This window comes from Salmo salar, chromosome 29 (genome assembly GCF_965601325.2).
Source record: "Salmo salar chromosome 29, fSalSal1, whole genome shotgun sequence".
Lineage (NCBI taxonomy): Eukaryota > Metazoa > Chordata > Actinopteri > Salmoniformes > Salmonidae > Salmo > Salmo salar.
This window is the reverse complement of record NC_138319.1, coordinates 21,307,077-21,327,043: the sequence shown is the minus strand read 5'-3', so window position 1 is coordinate 21,327,043 and position 19,967 is coordinate 21,307,077. Positions and strand designations below refer to the sequence as shown.

The following is a 19,967-nucleotide window of genomic DNA, read 5'->3' as shown; positions in this document are numbered from 1 at the left end:
TGGGGTTAGTTAGGAATAGGCACTGTACTTCTGACTAAATCTACCTCTTCCGGAAAATGATTATGTTATCATCAAGTCATGACAATTGTATCTATCCATCTTCAGTCACTAATTGTATACAGTAACAATGTATACTATTGTGTCTGTCTACAGCAAACTATTATGTCTTCCCACCACACATTCAATTCAGAGCTCACAACTTTATCTCAGGTTTCTTTTTTTAATAAAAGAGGTTCCTCTTGCATTTATACAGTTTAAGGCATCATGCACACAAAAAAATAAACGATACAAAAGCGTACTCTTCTTCTCCCTAAAATAATAAACAGGCTAACTTTTTTATAGATTTGCTGGTTAAAAATATGTCTTTACAAATATGGCGTTAGCTGGCATGTCAGTGAATCTAAAAGCAGGCTTTGTGCCCAACCATAACCTGCTTTCACAGTATTTGTAAACATGACTTCAGCAAAATAGATCTGAGATTAAGAGTGTATGCTTTGAACATTGGCAAAAGTCCCACAGAAGCATGCAATTATTTGTCCTAAATGATATGTACAATGCAGGTTTACCTTAAACACAGATATTCATTATTAAGATAAGATTCAGACATTAAACAAACATTATGAACAATGACAGACAGAACATAATGTCTTTATATCCTATCCCAGAGTCCCAGTCATCTTGATCAAGGAAGACACGTGGAGGTGGGAAGGATTTGGCTTTGGCACAGTTGTGTCCAGTTGTGCTGTTGGATCTACTATACAACGTTGAAAACCATGGATAGATACTGTTCATAGGAAACCTGGATCCAGCCGTCTTGGTCTGTGTCGTACCTCCTGAACACGTCGGTCAACCTCTGAAAGTGACAAAGAACATTTTACAGTAGATCTTGACTTAGACATACTAGCCAGTACAGATGCCATGTTGGTAAATAAACATCAATGGCCGCTTTCCCAGTCACACATTAAGCCTAGTCCAGGACTAAAAAGCATTCTCAATTGAGATTCTACATTGAAAAAGTTTAGTCAAGGACTAGGCTTAATTTGTGTCTGAGAAACCAGCCCAAAATATCTTAATCTACAGACAACAGCGTGGCCATGAATGGAAAGAAAATACCATATTGAGCCAACACAAAGTCCAATTTCAACATGGGCTGTATATACTGTACAGACAATATTTTGACAAAACAATGTAGGCTTCATAACCAGTGGTATGTGCACAGGAAGCCCAGTAAGACGGTTGGTTACCTGTAGAACAATACAACACTGGATGAAGTCATCAAAGGCCACTTGTCCCTTCCTCTGCCTGTCAAACTTCTCTATGAGAGTATTGTAGAACTGGTCTGAGAGGCGATACCCTGAGGAGAAGGACAGAGAACAGTCAACATCACAGAAACACATCTGTACAACAACCCTTAACCAATTTGTAACATGCATAGGGTTTTCACCTGCTTACTTCTCATACAGGACTAAGAACTACTACATTTCAATGAGGATAGAAAATAACAACATGCTTGAACTCAATGTATGCGAGGCTAACAATGAATATTGTCATGCATCTACACAACTATTTTGGCACATATCTTTAACCAGGCTCATGCATGTTGACCTTACTTGATCTTACAGAAAGGCATTAGAATATCGGATCTGACCTTGTGAACCGCAGAAATGAACGTAACCGGTATAGCGGTTGGCCCGCCACCAATATGGTCAAATAGAGAAGGCATACTTTGCTCACCGAATCCAGTCAGTGCTTGCTTAAGCTCGTTCTTGTCGATGAAGCCCGAGTTGTCTCTGTCGTAGGTGCGGAAGATGTTCTGCCAGTCCGTGATGTACTTCCACACTCCGGCAAACTCGTTGAAGTTCACCCCTCCTTTGTTCTCCCTGTCAAACATGGCTGTGAGACGGAAGTCAATAGAAAAGATATGAGTGAGAGCAAGAGGTCTGTTCAGAAGGGTGTAATGTTACAAAACAATGTTCAGATAGAAATGCATTTTGTAGAATATGTATGTTTTTTCTGTCTTAGTCTTATAGAATCGGGCACCATGTAAACTTTATTCATTATATTTCTCTCCGCAAAATTCGGAAATTTTACCACACTGAATAGACCCCTGAGAAACACCACCTAAGAAGAAGGGACAGCTGGGAAGTGTAGTTCAATGCTAGAAGGCATAACGTCAACACGCTGGACTAAGGACTACCATAGCATCTGTTATGACACAGAGTTAAAGAAATCTTGCCCGTTTGAACTTTCCCCTGCGGTTTAATCCAATTACATCCTAACAAAGGGCTTCATCACATAGAAGGCCCAGGGCTGGTCGGCTGGATGGCCATTTGAATACAACTGGTTTACTGTGTACAGTACAGTCAGAGTGGGAAGCAATGGTGGATTATTGAGATTCAAAATAATACCACTAAATATAAAATTAGTTGTATCTTCTTAGTATATTTTTCTATTTATATTCAGCTACACTTGGACTAAAGCAGATTCCAGCTGGTGAAAGGGTAAGTGTGTAAGCCAATCAATACGGTCAGTGGATGGATATAGATAGATGCCTTAAGAGACAAAAAAACACCTCCTGTTTGTTAGAAAGAAATGCTCCTTATTCCCCGTTTTACCGATAGCTGCATGCTTCCACTTAACTGGGGAGACGGGTTGAAATGTGTCACTGTGCACCAACGTTAATGAAAAGGGTTGCTATGGGGATAACATATAAAACAATGGTAGTACACCAGGTCAGGACAATATAGGCTTGTCATTGTGCAAGTTTGTTTGTGTGTCAAGGGTCAAAGCGGGACAAATACTCACATATGATTGATCGGACTGTCACTGGGTTGAAAGGTGTCCATGTACCTACAAAGAGAAGACAGAGAAACGATTGGTGAAAAACAATGACTAAAACATTCTGCCACAAAAAGTTAAAATGCACAGGACGACTGTGCCAAGTTAATTAATACATTTGGACTTTAATGAACTAGGCTATTTATAACAGAACAAGAAGAAGAGGGAAATAGGCCAAGTAAAGAGTTAGGAGGACTTAAGCAACCATTCTGTTCTTATCTTGGGTATCCTTTTTACCAAGCCAGTATTTTGGGTAACAGAGGAGAACTGCTGGAGATTTATCAGGGTTTCTTAAACCTTGCTGACTCACCATCTCAACCTTTTCACTCTCACTGCTCTGAGGGGGGAGAGAGAGCGAGAGATAGAGGAGGCTTTGCAGTCCAGTCAAGTGAACCACTTTTCACATTAAGCCGTTCCTCTGCAACGACAAGCCAAGCCTCGGAGAGATGTCTCCCACTCAGGCCGCTCTGTCTCCTTATTCCGACCTGGGCGGGACTGGCTGGGATTTGGTCTGGGCCAAGGAACAGACATGAAGCGTCTGGACTACACCCAGACCAGAGAGGAATGGTCAGGTCTCCAGCCAGACTCCCCGTTCTCCAGTAGCTGTGAGGTCAACAACAGTGACCGGCCATGTCCGAGAGAGGTGCCCTGTCTGTTGGTCAAGCACCCAGACGGGCACCACAGGAGTGTGTGCGGTGAGTGTGCGTGTTTGCGTGCGTGTCGAGGCTGCCCCCGCCCGGCCTGTGAGACAAAGCTTCCTCTGTCCAGCACACACACTGGACCTTCTCACTGCGCTGCCCAGTGCCCACTCATGACGAGGTTGGGGGAACAGGGAGGGGCACATGGAAGAAAAAACAGGGTGACCGCAAAACTGCGCCCCACAGGAGAGGCTTAGTGAGATCGCTCTAACACACACACACACACACACACACACACACACACACACCTCGAAAGGGCCTCACACAGGTTTGAAATCACACATAGTAACACACACTCATTCACTTACTACTAACTGCTCCAGGCAGGCTAAAACAGCATGTGCAAGGTTGAGCTCAACCTTGAGATAGAAAATGACCACCAGTCCCCCTCCCCTCACCCCTGTCCTACATGCAGTGCCGGCAGGGTGCTGAGCAGGGAACCTCTTCTCCACAGATGCCAGACAATCTGTCCCGTTCCTGTCAAAGCCATACATGATTGTTTTGTGTTATTATTCTGCCTTTTGAAAAATGTTCATGAGGCGATTCAGGAGTAGTCGATGCGGGAGTTTTTCCCATTAGTAGATGGGCCTATATTCCCTTGGCACGTAGATTTGCCATTGAAACTACTCAGCACAGTGAATGCAATGCTGCTGATTTCAGCAACTACTTGGCTGGTTGCACCGAAAAAAATAAAAGAAATCAAAGCACATTAATCTCAGTCGGGGAGGAGAGGCACATTTTGACAGGTGGTTGGTGCAGAGCGGGAGCTAAGTGGACCGTTAATATGGAGAGCTAGCTAAAAGACCCAGACACCTAGAAAAGATTCCCTTTATTGATAGACTGGCGACGTACAACAGGAGCCCATCTGTTTCTCATCAGGGAGCGGCACTGTCACAGGGTCTGATGGAGAGAGGACGTCAGCCCCGAGAGGACGAGCCACAGCTTATAGTGGTAACACTACACAGTCTGCCTGAGGGGAGGAGAGGGATATCAAGGGAAGGGGTGAGAAGTGGGAAGAGGGGAGGACAGGATCGATAAGAGGAGAATGGAGAGGTGAAAAGAGCAGGATAAAATAAAGAAGGAGGGAACAGAGAGGTCTGGGTGAGTGTAAGAGTGATATAGTGACAGCACCGTGGGCATGGTCAGTGAAGTGCATGGCCGAGAACGGGGCACAGCTTGCATTCGGTCAGCAGCCTGCACACAGTCACACACAGTCTCACTGGCACAGCCAAATCATGACACAGCCCTACTAATGAACACGACTGGACTGACTGTGTGAACTGCGCCTGCCTGCCTGCCTTCCACACAGCCTGGGTCATTAGTATTCTGAACCAGGGCTACTACCAGATAACAGCTCCTTTCATCGCTCTTGGGCCTCAACACTTTTTCACAGTGTAAAAAAAAACTGTTTGAGAGAAGAATGTCCATTCAAACCCTTTCAAAACCCTTTCCGCAGAGAGAGAGAGACCTTGACCAATTCAAAATGTTGAGGTACAGAATACATGTTTGTTGTAAAGACGATCCCAACGTCTGCTGTGCTGTACTCTAGTAACTAGTGCCCTAAGCTACAAAACACGATGTTCACTCATAGCATTGATTCAATCATGAGCATCTCTCGCCATCCAGCCCAGTGGAAAGACTAATGTCATGTTGTGCTCGTGGCATTGGCTAAGCCACTCCTCTGTCATATCTCAACAACAAGAGGGTGTTGAGTTAATTATCAGGTGACACCCGTCGTCAGCCATTTCCTGTCTCATACAGGAAGTACTTTTCCTTTGTCACCAGAAAACCTTTCCATCTGTTTTTTTTTAAAGTAAAAACAAAACATTTGTGTCAAATTCAAGTTCAGACCACCAACTCTCCTCAGCATGCTTCTCTCCATCCCTCGCCAGGTGTTGAAATGAGGAGGAGGTGTTGAGGTCTAGAGGAGAAGGAAGAGACGTACCGTTCGATAAGGCCTGCTGGAGCTCTGTGTCTGATATCACACAGCTCCTGTCCTTGTCCACTCTGGGGAGGAAACACACAATTAGATACAGACAGGCAGACTGTATCAAACACACAATTAGATACAGACAGGCAGACTGTATCAAACACACAATGCAGCCCAGCCGAAACCCTACCGGCACTACGCTGTAAGCCCCTTGTCAGGATCTAAACACTCCGTTCAATGGGAGTGTGCAGGCTGGGCTAGGGACAGGACGATGACTTGTGGGGATGGTGGTGTCATTTTACACTCGCCACCATCCCCAACATCACAGATCAGTGAAAAGTGAAACCAAAACTAACCGACATGTTTGGCATGACAAGCATAGGAGTTGGGTACCGTACAGCACAAACAGATCTGGGATCAGGCTAGCTAATACTGTGTATTTTGAGTGCAATGCCAAAGAAAGGAGGCTTCAGATACTTTCTTCACCAAGAGAAAATAGATCAGAGAAGCAATAAACGTTTTTGCTTTGAATTTACAATACACACAAATATCTTACTACATTCTATTGTACAATCTCAGAACCCACCGCCTTTCAGTATAAAGCTATGCGCTAGGCCATCTGTTATAGAAGTGTAACATCACAAACTAATTGGCCTGATTTTTAAATCGTGTTCCAATTGAATAGTATTAGAATGGTACAGTCGTTCTGTTTAGACGTGGGAGACGTTTTGTGAGAGTTGAACATTAACACAAATTAGAGGCCTTGCCTTCCAGTTCTGGAATAACCTCCTCTGAAATGTAGCACAATCCTCCAATGACTCACATGTTCCTTAGCAACCTCCACAGACCAACCTACCAGCAACAAACCAACCTAACTGCAGGCCACATAGAAATACAAAACCTGACTTTCCATGAAGGCACGCTTTGTGACTTCCTCCAGAATGAAAGAAATGGGTTGCTTGGTCAGACGAGGGACCTACCTAACCTAAACCAAACACTTTGAGTAGAGTCTGTGCTGTGCGCGTGTGTGTCCAACTGCTCAATCTCACTTACTTGTTACCCCTCCTCAGGTTTGACTTACCTCACTGGGTTTTACATAAAATGAGGTGAATTGAAAGTGCATCATTAAAATTCCTTTCCCTGGCCTGAAGCAGAACCATCGTCCCATTTGCTGAATGGTGCTCAGAACAAATCCTAAACATTAGCTGTAAACATTAGTACTACAAGCAGCACAGTAGCCATTGGAATCGTAACATTTCCCCGGCCTGTCTCAGTTTTTCCTATGGAGCTATTCAAGTTATGACATGCCTGGCGGGAACTTAGTTTTCCAGTCAAATGCTTTAGCAGCTTATCTCATGCTGGCTCTCATGGTAGGGGGAAGTGGAGGTAGCTCTTCAGAACACAAAGCCGATTTTCAGACAAAATGATCCTAAACGTTTGTTTATTCACTGACGGCAGACAGTGTAAGCAATTGTTTGTCTTGTCACGTATCAGATGCTGATCTATGCCTAGATGGATCCTCTGCTGTTCTACCCTAGGCTATGTATTTGGCTGTGTTTACACAGAGAGCCCAATTCTGATCCTTTTTTTCACTAATGGGTCTTTTGACGAATCAGATCAGCTCTGAAAACGATCTGATGTGAAAAGTTCTGATGCGATTGGTCTAAAGATCAGAATTGGGTAGCCTGTGTAAACTCAAGCCTTTTTGGCCTACATTTGACATGCCAGTGTAATGCCACATGACCATGGACGAGTGAGTTTTGTTTAGGTCTAGTGACTACTTGTTTGTCATGGGATCATGTCATGGAATCTAATGATCATAGAGGCGGAGTGGAAAAGGATCATTCCATGACTCAAGCCTAACAAAATGCTAAGAAAAGCACCAGGTTGCTGGTGACTAATGGATTTACACTTTGACCACTCAAGTCATATGACGCAGGGAGTTCCAGCCCCAGTGTGTTGCTTCAGCTCAGGCTAGGTACACCTCTGAAATGTGGAGTGTGTGGAATACTGATAGACAGATAAGACCAAGTTTTCTAGGTTTTGCCTCCTTATAAATTATTCTCCAAAGTGTTTCGTGTTTTAAAAAGTGTTTTGCGTACCTGCAGCATTTTAATGTTGCGAGAAAGCAGAGCACCATGGATCCTCTGCAGTGTTACATAACTCAATACCAGGGACTAACATGAAGCGAGACGTCTCACTCACTCCTTTCTTCTGGTTGATATACAGTCAATGAACTAAGAAGACCAGACCCAGCTATTAAGGCATTGGTGAATATGGGAGAGCCACCCATTTAACAGACCGGTGACAATTTTTTCAGAAACGGTCATGAGTGGGACATCTTCATTTATCAACCATCTTCGTCAATACTACAGATAGGGGAAAGAAGATCTTCCCTCTTTTTCGACAACGTTATGCCAGTTATTGTCAGTTTTAAGTTTATGTAAATTGACATGTCTGCTCTCTTGTCAGTCCCTGTAAAATAAAGTGTATTCAAAACTAATGTCATAGAATAACGGACCAACACAATAGAAACAGATAGATAGTAAATGATGAGATCATTTTAATTAGCTAACGTTACATGACTGAGATGATCATATCTACGCCCTGTACTGGTTGTAACTGTATATAATACAATTGAAAAACAAAGCACTGTATGTGTGTGGTAGGAAAATGTCATATGCAAAAGTAAATAGAAAACTGTCAGGCAAAATAAATCCTGATATGTTTTGTTTTTCTTTAAGAAAGTCTGTGAAATAAATGTAATCACCGAACCACGGCTATAATACTAAGACAAAAATAATAACTTTTTATGCATACATAAACTGCTGTAGTATTATAATCTCTGCCTATTATGCCCTGTGGCAGCAGTTTTCAAAATGAAGCTCAAATCAATGCGGAGTACTGTTATTTCGATAGCCACGAAAGACGTCTTTCCACTCACCTCTGAAATATATTCCAAAGAAAACCTTGATCCGGTGCTGGCGCTGCGTTGTTGTATTGTTGTTGTTGTTGTTGTTGAGGTTGTCCTCTATACGGACTACCTGTATGATATGCCATTTTTAAAGCTTTATAATTGGTGTTATGAAAAATGTGTGTACCCTGTACTCGTTTCAATCTGACACTGACATTCTTCGCGCAGAGGCGTGGCATCTCACTCACCACTTCCCGTAAGAAACTGTGGAAACGTCATAGGGCTGCCTCCTTAGTGGATGACTCGAAAATGACTCCACTTTCACACACTCTTTTCACTTCAATACAAAGTGATTTTTTGTAGCAGCTTATGAGAGTAACAAAAAGTCACTTCGGTATCGAAGTGGCGTGAAAAGAGTTTCCCACTTCCACACGTTTTGATTGGTCTTTATTTACCAAAAGCTTTCTTGTGTGAAATTCTAAATCACGTTATTGCACGAGACGCTCTAAATGTTAAACTGCATGTTCTCCCTCACAGCATTTTCTAAAATAGCGACCTAATTAAACGTTTGAGATTTCCAACATAATATGATTTTCACTTAGCTAGAACTAAAACATTTTGCAGCCTACCATCTACCGCTACTGTATTATCTAAGTTACCGACTGATGTGTTTACCAGATCCATGTATTTATGTTCTATATAAATGTCTCTGCTGTTTATCTTTTTGGACCACTGCGGTCTCCATGATTGGTCAAAAACCTAAACGTCATCAAGCTAGCTAAATTTGGCGCGAATTTCGATACCGCTGCTCTCTGAGGAGAATCTGCCTGTAACGTTAGCTATCTAGCAGCTGACATCAACCCTTTCATTGATCAATCTGATCTTTTTACGTTCCAAACCAGGTTCCAGACACCAAATTGCAAAACAATATTTCTGCATGAATTGAGGAAAAATGTTTTACTATCCAAACGTTCTTCAGAGGCACTCCGGTTGCTTTTCCACTATTTGGTGAGTTGCTCTCTAGCATTAGCTAGCTAGCATCCTCTTAGGCTGAGTTTAATATTTTGTAGCTTGTGAATCTCAGTCAATGTAATGTGAGTATGCCATCAGCATCAGAGACCTTTCCGTTTCTGGTATTGTCATGCTGTTTTTTTTCTGTGTTTTAGGTTGGCAGCCACCAAAGGGATCAGGATAACACGCAGAGAGCTTCTGAGGGTCAACGTTGGGCGGACATGGTAACCACAATCCTTCTCCCTTTCTATGTCTGAGGGAAAATATTATGTCAAGTGATCAACCTATGGTCCCTGCTTAGCTAGTCCCTGCCCCAGTATCTCTGCGTTAGAGATGTCAACTATGAAGTGTCTCCTCCCTAACACCCATGAAGCTCTGATTCAAACTCCCACGCATTAACGTTATAATGTAAATAAAACGTTTGTTACTCACTAAAAAATATGGTGTTTCGCTGAGGAACAATCTTCATTTACTCCTGTTACATCTGGAGACACCAGAAGAGACACATCGACAACTCTAACGCAGAGATACTGGGGCAGCTACTCCCTAACTAAGTTCTGTCCTGATGAAACATGTCCCTATGTTGTGCCATGGCCATACACATCAGTTGTGAGTGTGATAGTGATCTGATATCAATCATGTAGCTATGGTGGTGTACTTGCAGTGAGGACATCATGGATTACGTGACGGTCCAGGTGGCTCCACTCTGCCCTGGTCTCCCTCGGCCTCGCTTCTCCCTCTACCTGTCCTCCCAGCTGCAGTATGGGGTGGTTATCGTCTACCACCGCCAGTGTGGTTTCCTTCTGGGTGAGAGAGAGGGGAAGGGTTAAAATGAAGGGCATACAGACTAATGCCATGTAAAGAGATGCTCGTCGAAATAGGCCGGTAATCAGAGACACTATATCAGGTCTAATGGTAAGGCAAGCTACAGGACCAAGGACACAGATTGAACTGAAATGCAGCCTAAGGGTTACTCTCCATCCATACACACTCATTAATACAACCTGAGACAATAAAGTATACAACCACATTGTTGCTAGAGGTCGATATGTATGATTACGCTCAGGTACACTCACTTATCATAACAGGCAACTCGATAGTCTGATATAGCCTCCTAGCAGCCAGACATAAATCATGCTAACAGATACACAGATCCGCTATCATATCGTGTTCAGGGTCACCAGCTTGTACAGACCCACGTGTTCAGAACCATAGCTGTCCAGTCACGACGATGTATTTGTATGTATGTATGCATGCCATGGCAGGTAGCCTAGCGGTTAAGACCATTGGACCAGTAACTGAAAGGTTGCTGGTTCGAATCCCAGAGCTGACTAGGTGAAAAATATGTTTAAGTGCCCTTGAACAAGGCACTTAAACCTAATTGCTTCTGGATAAGAGTGTCTGCTAAATGACCTCACTGCAAACTTTTTCTCCTCTCTTCCAGAGGAGATCCAGCAGACCATTGAGCGCCTGGTACGCTCTGAGAGACACGCACGCATCGACCTGGCTGAGCCTGACAGGTGAACAAACACACACCGTTACCCGTATGTCCCATACACACATGTTCCCTGGAGTTGTCAGATATAACTATCACACATACACTGAGTGTACAAAACATTAGTCAGATATAACTATCACACATACACTGAGTGTACAAAACATTAAGAACACCTTCCTAATATTTAGTTGCACCTCCTTTTGCCCTCAGAACAGCCTCAATTCATTGGGACATGGACTCCACAAGGTGTCGAATGTGTTCCACAGGGATGCTGGCCCATGTTGACTCCAATGCTTCCCACAGCTGTGTCTAGTTGGCTGGATGTCCTTTGGGTGTTGGATCATTCTTGATACACACGGGAAACTGTTGAGCGTGAAAAACCCAGTAGCGTTGCATTTCTTGACACACCGGTGCGCCTGGCGCCTACTACCATACCCTGTTCAAAGGCTCTTCAATGAGTGTAGACGAAGGGGAGGAGACACGTTAAAGAAGGATTTTTAATCCTTGAGACATGGATTAAGTATTTGTGCCATTCAGAGGGTGAATGGGCATGATAAAAGATTTAAGTGGATTTAACAAATTACATCAATAAGGGATCATAGCTTTCAGCTGGATTCACCCAGTCAGTCTATGTCATGGAAAGAGCAGGTGTTCCTAATGTTTTGTATACTCAATGTATATTGACAATGATAATGGTTTGGATTTATGTTCTGTTTTTTTTATTAGGTCAAAAGGTACTGTACATTGTATGGTGTTCACCACCAATGTGTCGCCTGGGTGATGCATGTCAGCCGTTTTGTAGCCATGTTGTAGTAATAACATTAGCACCCTTCCCTCCCCAGACAAGCCCCAAATGTCCCAGACTCCCTGTTCCTGCTGCAGGAGGCCGAGGGGGCACAGGACCCCTTCTTTGGGGTGATGGGCTTTGAGCACCTGTTGCCTAGTCCCTATAGGATCCCTCAGGTATACAACCATTTCTACACAATTTTTACCTAGTTAACTCATTTCCAACGGTATGTCACTACAAAAATGTGTAACCCCCATACGGCCACAGTTAATTCCTATGTACACACAGTACACAAAAAGCCTTTTCAAGACACAAATTTAACTTTACCCTCATTGAGTCACCTTGTGAGTTGATAATGCATTTATTGATTGAACACCGTTCTAACACTCCCTCTGTGTGTCTCGTTCATTCCCAGCCATGGCAGCTGATTGAGAGCATGACTCCAGAGCGCCCCATAGGGGCCAGTCCTGGAACTGCACCAGAGGACGGAGGTGAGACTGCGTGACAGTCTGATTTGGGATGGAAAATCCTCAGCAACAAATCTGCATTACTAATGTTTGTTGCCCTTTGTCTCTCTGTCTCTGTCTCTGTCTCTCAGGTTTCAAATCCCCTCCTGATGCCATTACCCTGAAAGAGAAGGAGCAGCTTGTCATCGTTGCTGTTGGGGTGACCTGAATATAGTGTTATAATATACTGATAAAAGGACATAGAAAGGCTATTGTGTATATTTATAAACCTCAGTCATTTAGGATCGGACTGAGAATGTTACTCACTTTGCCTATTTAGTGACCATGTGAACTCAACAAGGAATTTGGATCCAAAAGGATCTTTCCTGAGCTCAATCGTTCCTGAAGTTGAACTCGGTCTCCCTCTGCCCTTCTCTCCATAAAGTTTGAAGGAGCTGACCTTCCTGAAGCCACTGGCAAAGAGATTGACATGCTTTTGGAGCAGCAGGACCAATTCCATGACGGTGAGAGAAGAGAGGGAGAGTAAAGAATAAAGCCCCACACATGCCTGCGACGTTCAGGCCCAATTGCTTCTGCCAAATTTAAGGCCTTGCCCGAACCTGAAATCAGAAATAACTTCCTTCATTATTATCCATTAGCTGCTGGTCTCTGTCTGTCCTCCCCTCCCTGGGCTAGTGGTGCGTGTTTCAGCAGTTTATTCACCTGCACCTGCCTGCAGTTGCTAATAACACATCTGCAACCGCCCGACTACACAATGCCTTCACAAAGTATTCACACCCCTTGGCTTTTTCCACATTTTGTTGTGTTACAGCCTGAACATTTCAAATTGATACAATTTAGATTTTTTTGGTCACTGGCCTACACACAATACCCCATAATGTCAAAGTAGAATTATCTTATTTGACATTTTTACAAATTAATCGAAAATGAAAAGCTGAAATGTCTTGAGTCAATAAGTATTCAACCCCTTTGTTTTGGCAAACCTAAATAAGTTCAGGAGTAAAAATGTGCTTAACAAGTCACATAATAAGTTACATGGGCTCACTCTGTGTGCAATAATAGTGTTTAGCCACAAAAGACCAGGGAGGTTTTTCAATGCCTCGCAAAGAAGGGCACTTATTGGTAGGGAGATATACCGGTCCATTAACCAGATTGGTGCACATTCAACAAATCTGATTTAACAAAGTGGATATTCGTCAAATCCGTCATGATTTATGTATTGTAGCAGGCCCACAATGTGGGAACTTGAGTCCAATTTGGATATATTTGGCTGTTTTCGATGCTGGTTAGCATAGCTAGCACATAGAATTGGTGGTGGTAGTCAGTTTTAACTGTAATGCAGTTAGTTGATTGGTGACGATGACATGAACAAGTGTTGGGGTTGACATCCATACAAACATACTCAGATTTTTACCTCAATATGAAATACACATATAAACAATAGACTAAATCTAGGCACATTTTGCTGGGGGACAATGAGGATATTCAGGATCTTTTCCCCCACGGCCCTTTCCCCCACGTGTTTCCATGGCAATTATATTGTGTTGGTCGAGTTTGATTTACCTTTTTACCTCATCAATCACTACCCTGCATCCGCTCTGCTGCTAGTCTGCCTGTATAGTATTCATAGCAACGGCTCCGCTTTGGGCTGCTCAATGACGAGATGCAAAAGAGCAGTTAGCGAGCTACTTTTCATCACTTTAAACTCCGGAACATTCTTATTTTCTGTGAAATAATCTCTCTTGTCGGCTCAGACAATGGTCACCACGTTATGGTCCTAGTAAGATATGACTAGGCTACTGTGCAACAGAGCATGAGCAAATAGCTCAGCCCGTACCCTAGTAATTGATGAAACAACAGGCCCTACCTGGCCCTAACCCGCTGTATAGTGTCAGGTCCGTCGGGCTCGGGTCGGGTAGCAGAGCCTTTGTAACATAGTAGGACCCGTAAGACAGATAATGAAAGGGAAATAAGTGAGTAAATATACGTTTGCGTAAACTGGTGTGTGTGTGTGTTGTACAGAGCTAGAAGAGAGGGAAAGGGAGAGAGAGGGAGAGAGAAGCAGGGACATGGAGCCAGGCATGACCTCCATTGACCAGTAAGTCATATGGAAGAATCATGTTTTCTGACAGGGCATGTCACCTTGATCTTCTATCTTCCCATGCCTTTTTTAAAACGTACTCTTTGTTGTATTGTTTTTCTTTCTCTGTGTGTGTGTGTGTGTGTCCAGGCTGAAGGTGTCGGTGGTGGTGGGGGACAGTGTGTGGCTGCTGGATGAGGAGACCGGTCTGCCCATGGAGGTGCCGTTAGAGGTTGTTCCCATGGAGATGACCCCCCCTCAGGTGGCCATGCCCTCTGCCCCAGACACCGAGAGAGAGGGGGAGTCAGCGAGTCAGTCAGAGAGGGGGACGGAGAAAGCGGCAGAAAGCTCCTGTGGCGAGGTGTGTGTGTCTGTTCACACTGTTCTGTGTGTGACTCATCATGAGGACTCAGGAATCCAAGCATCCGTATGAACAAGATATTTCTGTCCTATATTTTCTCCTGCCAAATGTGTGGGTGTGTACAGGCTCCTCTCAGTTTGATCTATCCATAACCCTCCCATCTGCTCTCTTCCTCTCTTTTCTTGCCTCACATCCCTCTCATCATCCCAGCTCCCCCATATAGACGCTCCTCCTCCTAAGAGGCGGGGTCGCAGGCGCCAGCTCATCTTTGCCGACCCTCAGGTGCAGATCTCCCAGGATACCATGCGGGTGCAGATCGAGGACACCAAGGTTGAGACTCTGCTCCTGGTAAAACTCAAGCCTTCCACTACTTAGCCTTCACTAGTCTTACCAGAGTTGTGTTCATTAGGGCATGCAATGGTAACGTTTTAAAGGGTTTGCAACTGGAAACAAAAATGTAAGTTTGTTATTGGACAGGTCCAGGTAGTCCCTCCCTGTTTCAGTGTGTTTTCTTCCGTTTGGTGCATCAGTGATTGCTTCAAAGAAAATATAGATATAATTGTATTTTCATTGCTTTGTCTGTGCCTCCTCCTCAGTCTCAGGTGCTGATAAACTTTCCTGCCCAGAAGAAGCTCCTCCCAGCAGAGCTCTACACTGCCCCTTCTGGCTGTGAGTATATGACTCCTCTCCTGAGATGGTCCTAGCTGACCAGAGTAGATGGTAGTAATATGGTCATTTAGTAGATGTTTTGATTCTAAGCAGCTCATAGTTCTTATATAGTAGTACAGTATGTGTCCAATGTAGGACTCAAACCCATAACCCGGATGTTGCCAGCACCTTGCTCCAACCAACGGAGCCACCTCACAACTGCCACACCATGAGGTTATAATGATGATTTCACATCATGAGTCTTTTGTCTCTCTTTCCTCGACGCAGCTCTCCTGCACCCTGACCTCCTGTTGCTATGGAAACAGTGCGCCGTCCTCACTACGCTTCCTCGCACCGGGGAGAGAGGCAGAGAGGAGGAGACTGAGGAGGAGGGCAGCTCCGAGATGGAGAGAGTGAGGATAGAGGTGGAGAGAAAGAGGACGGACTCTAGTATGCGAGAGGTGAGCGGATCTACAGTACCAGTCAAAAGTTTGGAGGCGCCTAATCATTCCAGGGGTTTTCTTCTTGTTATCTATTTTCTACATTGTAAAATAATAGTGAAGACATCAAAAATATGAAATAACACATATAGAATGTAGTAACCAAATAATTGTTCTAAATATTGAGATACTTCAAAGTAGCCACCCTTTGCCTTGATGACAGCTTTGCACACTCTTGGCATTCTCTCAACCAGCTTCATGAGGTAGTTACCTGGAATGGATTTCAATTAACAGGTGTGCCTTGTTAAAAGTGGAATTTCTTTCTTCCTTAATGCATTTGAGCTATTCATTTGTGTTGTGGCAAGGTAGGGGTGGTATACAGACGATAGCCCTATATGGTAAAAGACCAAGTCCATATTATGTCAAGAACAGCTCAAATAAGCAAAGAGAAACGACAGTCCATCATTACTTTAAGACATCTAAAGTTTCTTCAAGTGCAGTCGCAAAAACCATCAAGCGCTATGATGAAACTGGCTCTCATGAGGACCGCCACAGGAAAGGAAGACCCAGAGTTACCTCTGCTGCAGAGGATAAGTTCATTGGAGTTACCAGCCTCAGAAATTGCAGCCCAAATAAATGCTTCACCGAGTTCAAGTAACTGACATCTCAACATCAACTGTTCAGAGGAGACTGTGTGAATCAGGCCTTCATGGTCGAATTCCTGCAAAGAGACTACTACTAAAGGACACCAATAATAAGAAGAGACTTGCTTGGGCCAAGAAACACGAGCAATGGACATTAGACCGGTGGAAATCTGTCCTTTGGACTGATGAGTCCCAATTTGAGATTTTTGGTTCCAACCGCCGTGTCTTTGTGAGACGCAGAGTAAGTGAATGGATGATCTCCGCATGTGTAGTTCCCACCGTGAAGCATGGAGGAGGTGGTGTGATGGTGCTTTGCTGGTGACACTGTCTGTGATTTATTTAGAATATAAGGCACACTTAAACAGCATGGCTACCACAGCATTCTGCAGCGATGTGCCATCCCATCTGGTTTGCGCTTAGTGGGACTATAATTCGTTTTTCAACAGGACAATGACCCAACATACCTCCAGGCTGTGTAAGGGCTATTTGACCAAGAAGGAGAGTGATGGAGTGCTGCATCAGATGACCTGGCCTCCACAATCACCCGACCTCAACCCAATTGAGATGGTTTGGGATGAGTTGGACTGCAGAGTGAAGTTTGACACCATATTCTTCTACATTACCAATGCCGCCAGGGGACACTTGTACAGGACATTTGTAAACAGTAATTTACATAAAAGACTTGTGGGTGAATTAAAATGTACCCAAGGGAGAAGTTGAATAGGACAGTGAGTACTCTTAATAATATCTCAAATGACTCAGAGAGCCTGGAATAACAGCATCTAGTCTACACTGCTTCGTTGTTCATGTATACAGACAGTTCAGAAATGTCTGAAGTCTAGATGACTGTCTTTTCTCTCCTCTTGTATCCCCAGATCCCACAAGAGTTGCTGAAATCAGGAGGAGCAGCCCCATCTGAAGCATCAGGTCAGACATTGTTTTCCTGTCACTGTTACTTTAAATAATAAAATGACGCCACAGAACTAGAATAAGATTCTACTTCTATGATGATACCATTGAAATGTACATACAATCACTTTACCGCAGTGGTGTAAAAATACTTTAAAGTACTACTTAAGTCATTTTTGGGGGGTATCTGTACTTTTATTTTACTATTTATATTTTTTTACAACTTTTACTTCACTACATTCCTGAATAAATTAATGTATGTTTTACTCCATACATTTTCCCTAAAACCTCGCTACATTTTGAATGCTTACTTGCTCTACTGCCTCTGATCTGGTAGACTCACTAAACATAAATGCTTCTTTTGGAAATTATGTCTGAGTGCTGGAGTCCCTGGGTATTCGTGTGTATAATTCAAAAACAATTGGGCCATCTGGTTTGCTTAATATAAAGACTTAAAAATGATTTATACTTTTACTTGTGATACTTAAGTATACTTTAGCAATTACATTTACTTTTGATACTTAAGTATATTTAAAACCAAATACTTTTAGACTTTTACTCAAGTTGTATAGTGCTGGGTGACTTTGACTTGAGTCATTTTCTATTAAGGTATCTTTACTTTTTCTCAAGTATGACAATTGGGTACTTTTTCCACCACTGCTTTACTGTTGCATTTTGATATCTGTTTGTGTTCTATGTTTTCAGCCGAGTTTCTTCTAGACGTGTCCAGAGAGGACAAATCCCTCGAGCAGATCACCCCTGTCAGCAGATGGTGAGATATAGATATATATATAGATACACACACATACATATATATATACACACACACACACATATATATGTATGTATGTATGTATGTATGTATGTATGTATGTATGTATGTATGTATGTATGTATGTATGTATGTATGTATGTATGTATGTATGTATGTATGTATGTGAGTTAGTGAGAGAGAAAATAAGAGGATATATAGTTGTATCATTATGTAGTTGTCTTGGTCCTGGTTGGACAGCTCAGAGTCTTTGCTCATTTCTATCCATAAGTGTCACTTTTAACTAATACTGACTGTTCAGGTCTCCTATGGAAGAAGCCCCAGTGCCAATGGAGGCTATAGAAGAGGAACATGTGGCTCTACCAGGCAGAGAAGAGGAGATAGAAGGTAGAGAGGTAACTGCAGAGGGCCTGTTGAGGTATAGTATTACTAATCACCCATCTATCATCACTACCCTACTATCTATTCTAACTAGATCTATATTCTATTCTAACATTTACATTTGAGTCATTTAGCAGACACTCTTATCCAGAGCAACTTAGCGTTAGTGCATTCATCTTAAGATTGCTAGGTGGGACAACCACATATCACAGTCATAGTAAGTGGGGGGTTCGTCAAGTGCAATTGTGTTGGTTCAGGAATTTGATCGTAAAAGTGGGGAGGCCAGCCAACAGCTTCTAACTCAGTCATTACTGTACTGCACTACTATTCTATCTTCTCTATATCTATTCTCTCTAACTGTGAAACTCTGGGCAGTGTTTTTCACATGGCTATCATTTCCCTCTGCTCCTTTCAGTGTGGTGTCCTCGTACCTCCTGAGGTTTGGGAAAGTCACCTTTTACTCTCTGTTGCCCCTGGAGGCAGACCGCACTACCGCAGCCCACATTCTCTCCAAACTGCTAGGTGAGAGCCGACAGAGAGAACAGAGGAACAATAGATATCACTTGTGGGGCTATATGCATGTATGCATTCCAATATTGTTTTACTTAACTAACAACATGCAGGTATTTTGTGTGTTGTGTTGTGTTCCGTTGTGATGGTCCAGAGCTGGTGTCTGCTGGGGACCTGGCTGTATGTCAGGCTGAACCCTACAGCCCCATCACCATCATCCCTGGACCACTCAGCACCATGCACGCCTGAGGATGTTTCCACCTGCGTTTGACTTGGACAGGATTTCACCGCAGCTGAGTACCGGCACCTCAAATGTTCTACTGCTTGAGCTCCTGTTCCTCTTATGGAATATTAGCTTAAAAGTATTGTGGAGCTCCTGCACCTAATTATAAACAGTACCGGCACCCAAAATGAGTACCGGCACCTATTTCAGTCCAAGTTAAGCAGTGGTCTCCACACACACGGGACGTGTGCAGCCATACTTTTATAAGAGTAATAATGTTCATGTCCCAAATATCGTTAATACGAAATCATCACCTCAAACTGATTTGTAGGACACACCCAAAACGATGACCTCTTGGAGTTAACATTTTTAACATTTTTTGTAACCTTTATAAGTGAAACCTTTTTATAAGAAGTGAAAAGCTATTAATGTTACAACTTTTTATTCAAAGTTGGTATTTATATAATTAATATCTATTGAATAGCGTATTTGTTATTCATATATTTAATACTGTATATCTAGCAGATATTTTTATTCTAATTTGTCAACTGTCATGCAAGTTGATATTGTTGACAAAGCTTTTGTTTAACCTTTGGTGGTTTTTGTATCTTATCAATTGTGGTATGATGTTGCTCTGTTCTTACGTTGAAGCATTTGAGATGTATTTTTTTAATAAAATGCACGTTTACTCATTAATAAGCCTCAAATGTAATTCTATCAAATTAAAATGGTGCCATTATCTCAGTAATTTGGGATCTACTCAATAGATATAGTGTTATCCAACGTGGACTCAATTTAAGACCACATCTGAGATATGAAAACATCTGACTAACTTTGATTTGGGGATGAACTATCC

At 42.9% G+C, this 19,967-nt stretch overlaps 2 protein-coding genes across 7 annotated transcripts; one reads left to right on the top strand and one right to left on the bottom strand.

Annotated features, from left to right (window-relative positions):
- Positions 1–200: 200 nt before the first annotated feature.
- LOC106590254 (programmed cell death protein 6) lies at positions 201–8,856 on the bottom strand. 3 transcript variants are annotated; one of them, XM_082970739.1, is made up of 7 exons: positions 8,629–8,856; positions 8,411–8,510; positions 5,482–5,543; positions 2,806–2,850; positions 1,726–1,893; positions 1,245–1,354; positions 201–853 (listed from the first exon to the last, which is right to left on the bottom strand). In XM_082970739.1, the coding sequence occupies exons 1-7, from the start codon at positions 8,657–8,659 to the stop codon at positions 755–757; spliced, it is 615 nt and encodes a 204-aa protein (XP_082826865.1). In that variant the 5' UTR covers positions 8,660–8,856; the 3' UTR covers positions 201–754. The 3 variants fall into 3 exon arrangements, with proteins under 3 accessions (XP_082826865.1, XP_045566694.1, XP_014036537.1); XM_045710738.2 differs by lacking the exon at positions 8,629–8,856 and having other exon boundaries at positions 8,411–8,622; XM_014181062.3 differs by lacking the exon at positions 8,629–8,856 and having other exon boundaries at positions 1,735–1,893; positions 8,411–8,622.
- Positions 8,857–9,150: 294 nt separating this feature from the next.
- rec8b (REC8 meiotic recombination protein b) lies at positions 9,151–19,773 on the top strand. Of its 4 annotated transcripts, none has more exons than XM_014181059.3 (18): positions 9,151–9,388; positions 9,547–9,615; positions 10,056–10,198; positions 10,836–10,911; positions 11,732–11,852; positions 12,092–12,167; positions 12,275–12,342; positions 12,568–12,646; positions 14,166–14,241; positions 14,374–14,584; positions 14,795–14,932; positions 15,181–15,253; positions 15,521–15,693; positions 17,192–17,243; positions 17,931–17,997; positions 18,299–18,392; positions 18,794–18,900; positions 19,002–19,773. In XM_014181059.3, the coding sequence occupies exons 1-18, from the start codon at positions 9,333–9,335 to the stop codon at positions 19,135–19,137; spliced, it is 1,815 nt and encodes a 604-aa protein (XP_014036534.1). In that variant the 5' UTR covers positions 9,151–9,332; the 3' UTR covers positions 19,138–19,773. The 4 variants fall into 4 exon arrangements, with proteins under 4 accessions (XP_014036534.1, XP_014036533.1, XP_014036536.1 ...); XM_014181058.3 differs by having other exon boundaries at positions 18,299–18,415; positions 19,002–19,771; XM_014181061.3 differs by having other exon boundaries at positions 19,043–19,770.
- The last annotated feature ends 194 nt before the right edge of the window (positions 19,774–19,967 follow it).

Bases quoted from the DNA above. Each gene is read 5' to 3' on its own strand.
- LOC106590254 (XM_045710738.2), bottom strand. From the start codon at position 8,619: ATGCCACGCCTCTGCGCGAAGAATGTCAGTGTCAGATTGAAACGAGTA. The intron at 2,851-5,481 runs GTACGTCTCTTC...TTCTCTTTGTAG, and splicing joins CCAGCAGGCCTTATCGAACG to GTACATGGACACCTTTCAAC. The intron at 854-1,244 runs GTAACCAACCGT...TGTCACTTTCAG, and splicing joins AGTGTTGTATTGTTCTACAG to AGGTTGACCGACGTGTTCAG.
- rec8b (XM_014181058.3), top strand. From the start codon at position 9,333: ATGTTTTACTATCCAAACGTTCTTCAGAGGCACTCCGGTTGCTTTTCC. The intron at 17,244-17,930 runs GTCAGACATTGT...CTATGTTTTCAG, and splicing joins AGCCCCATCTGAAGCATCAG to CCGAGTTTCTTCTAGACGTG. The intron at 17,998-18,298 runs GTGAGATATAGA...CTGACTGTTCAG, and splicing joins ATCACCCCTGTCAGCAGATG to GTCTCCTATGGAAGAAGCCC.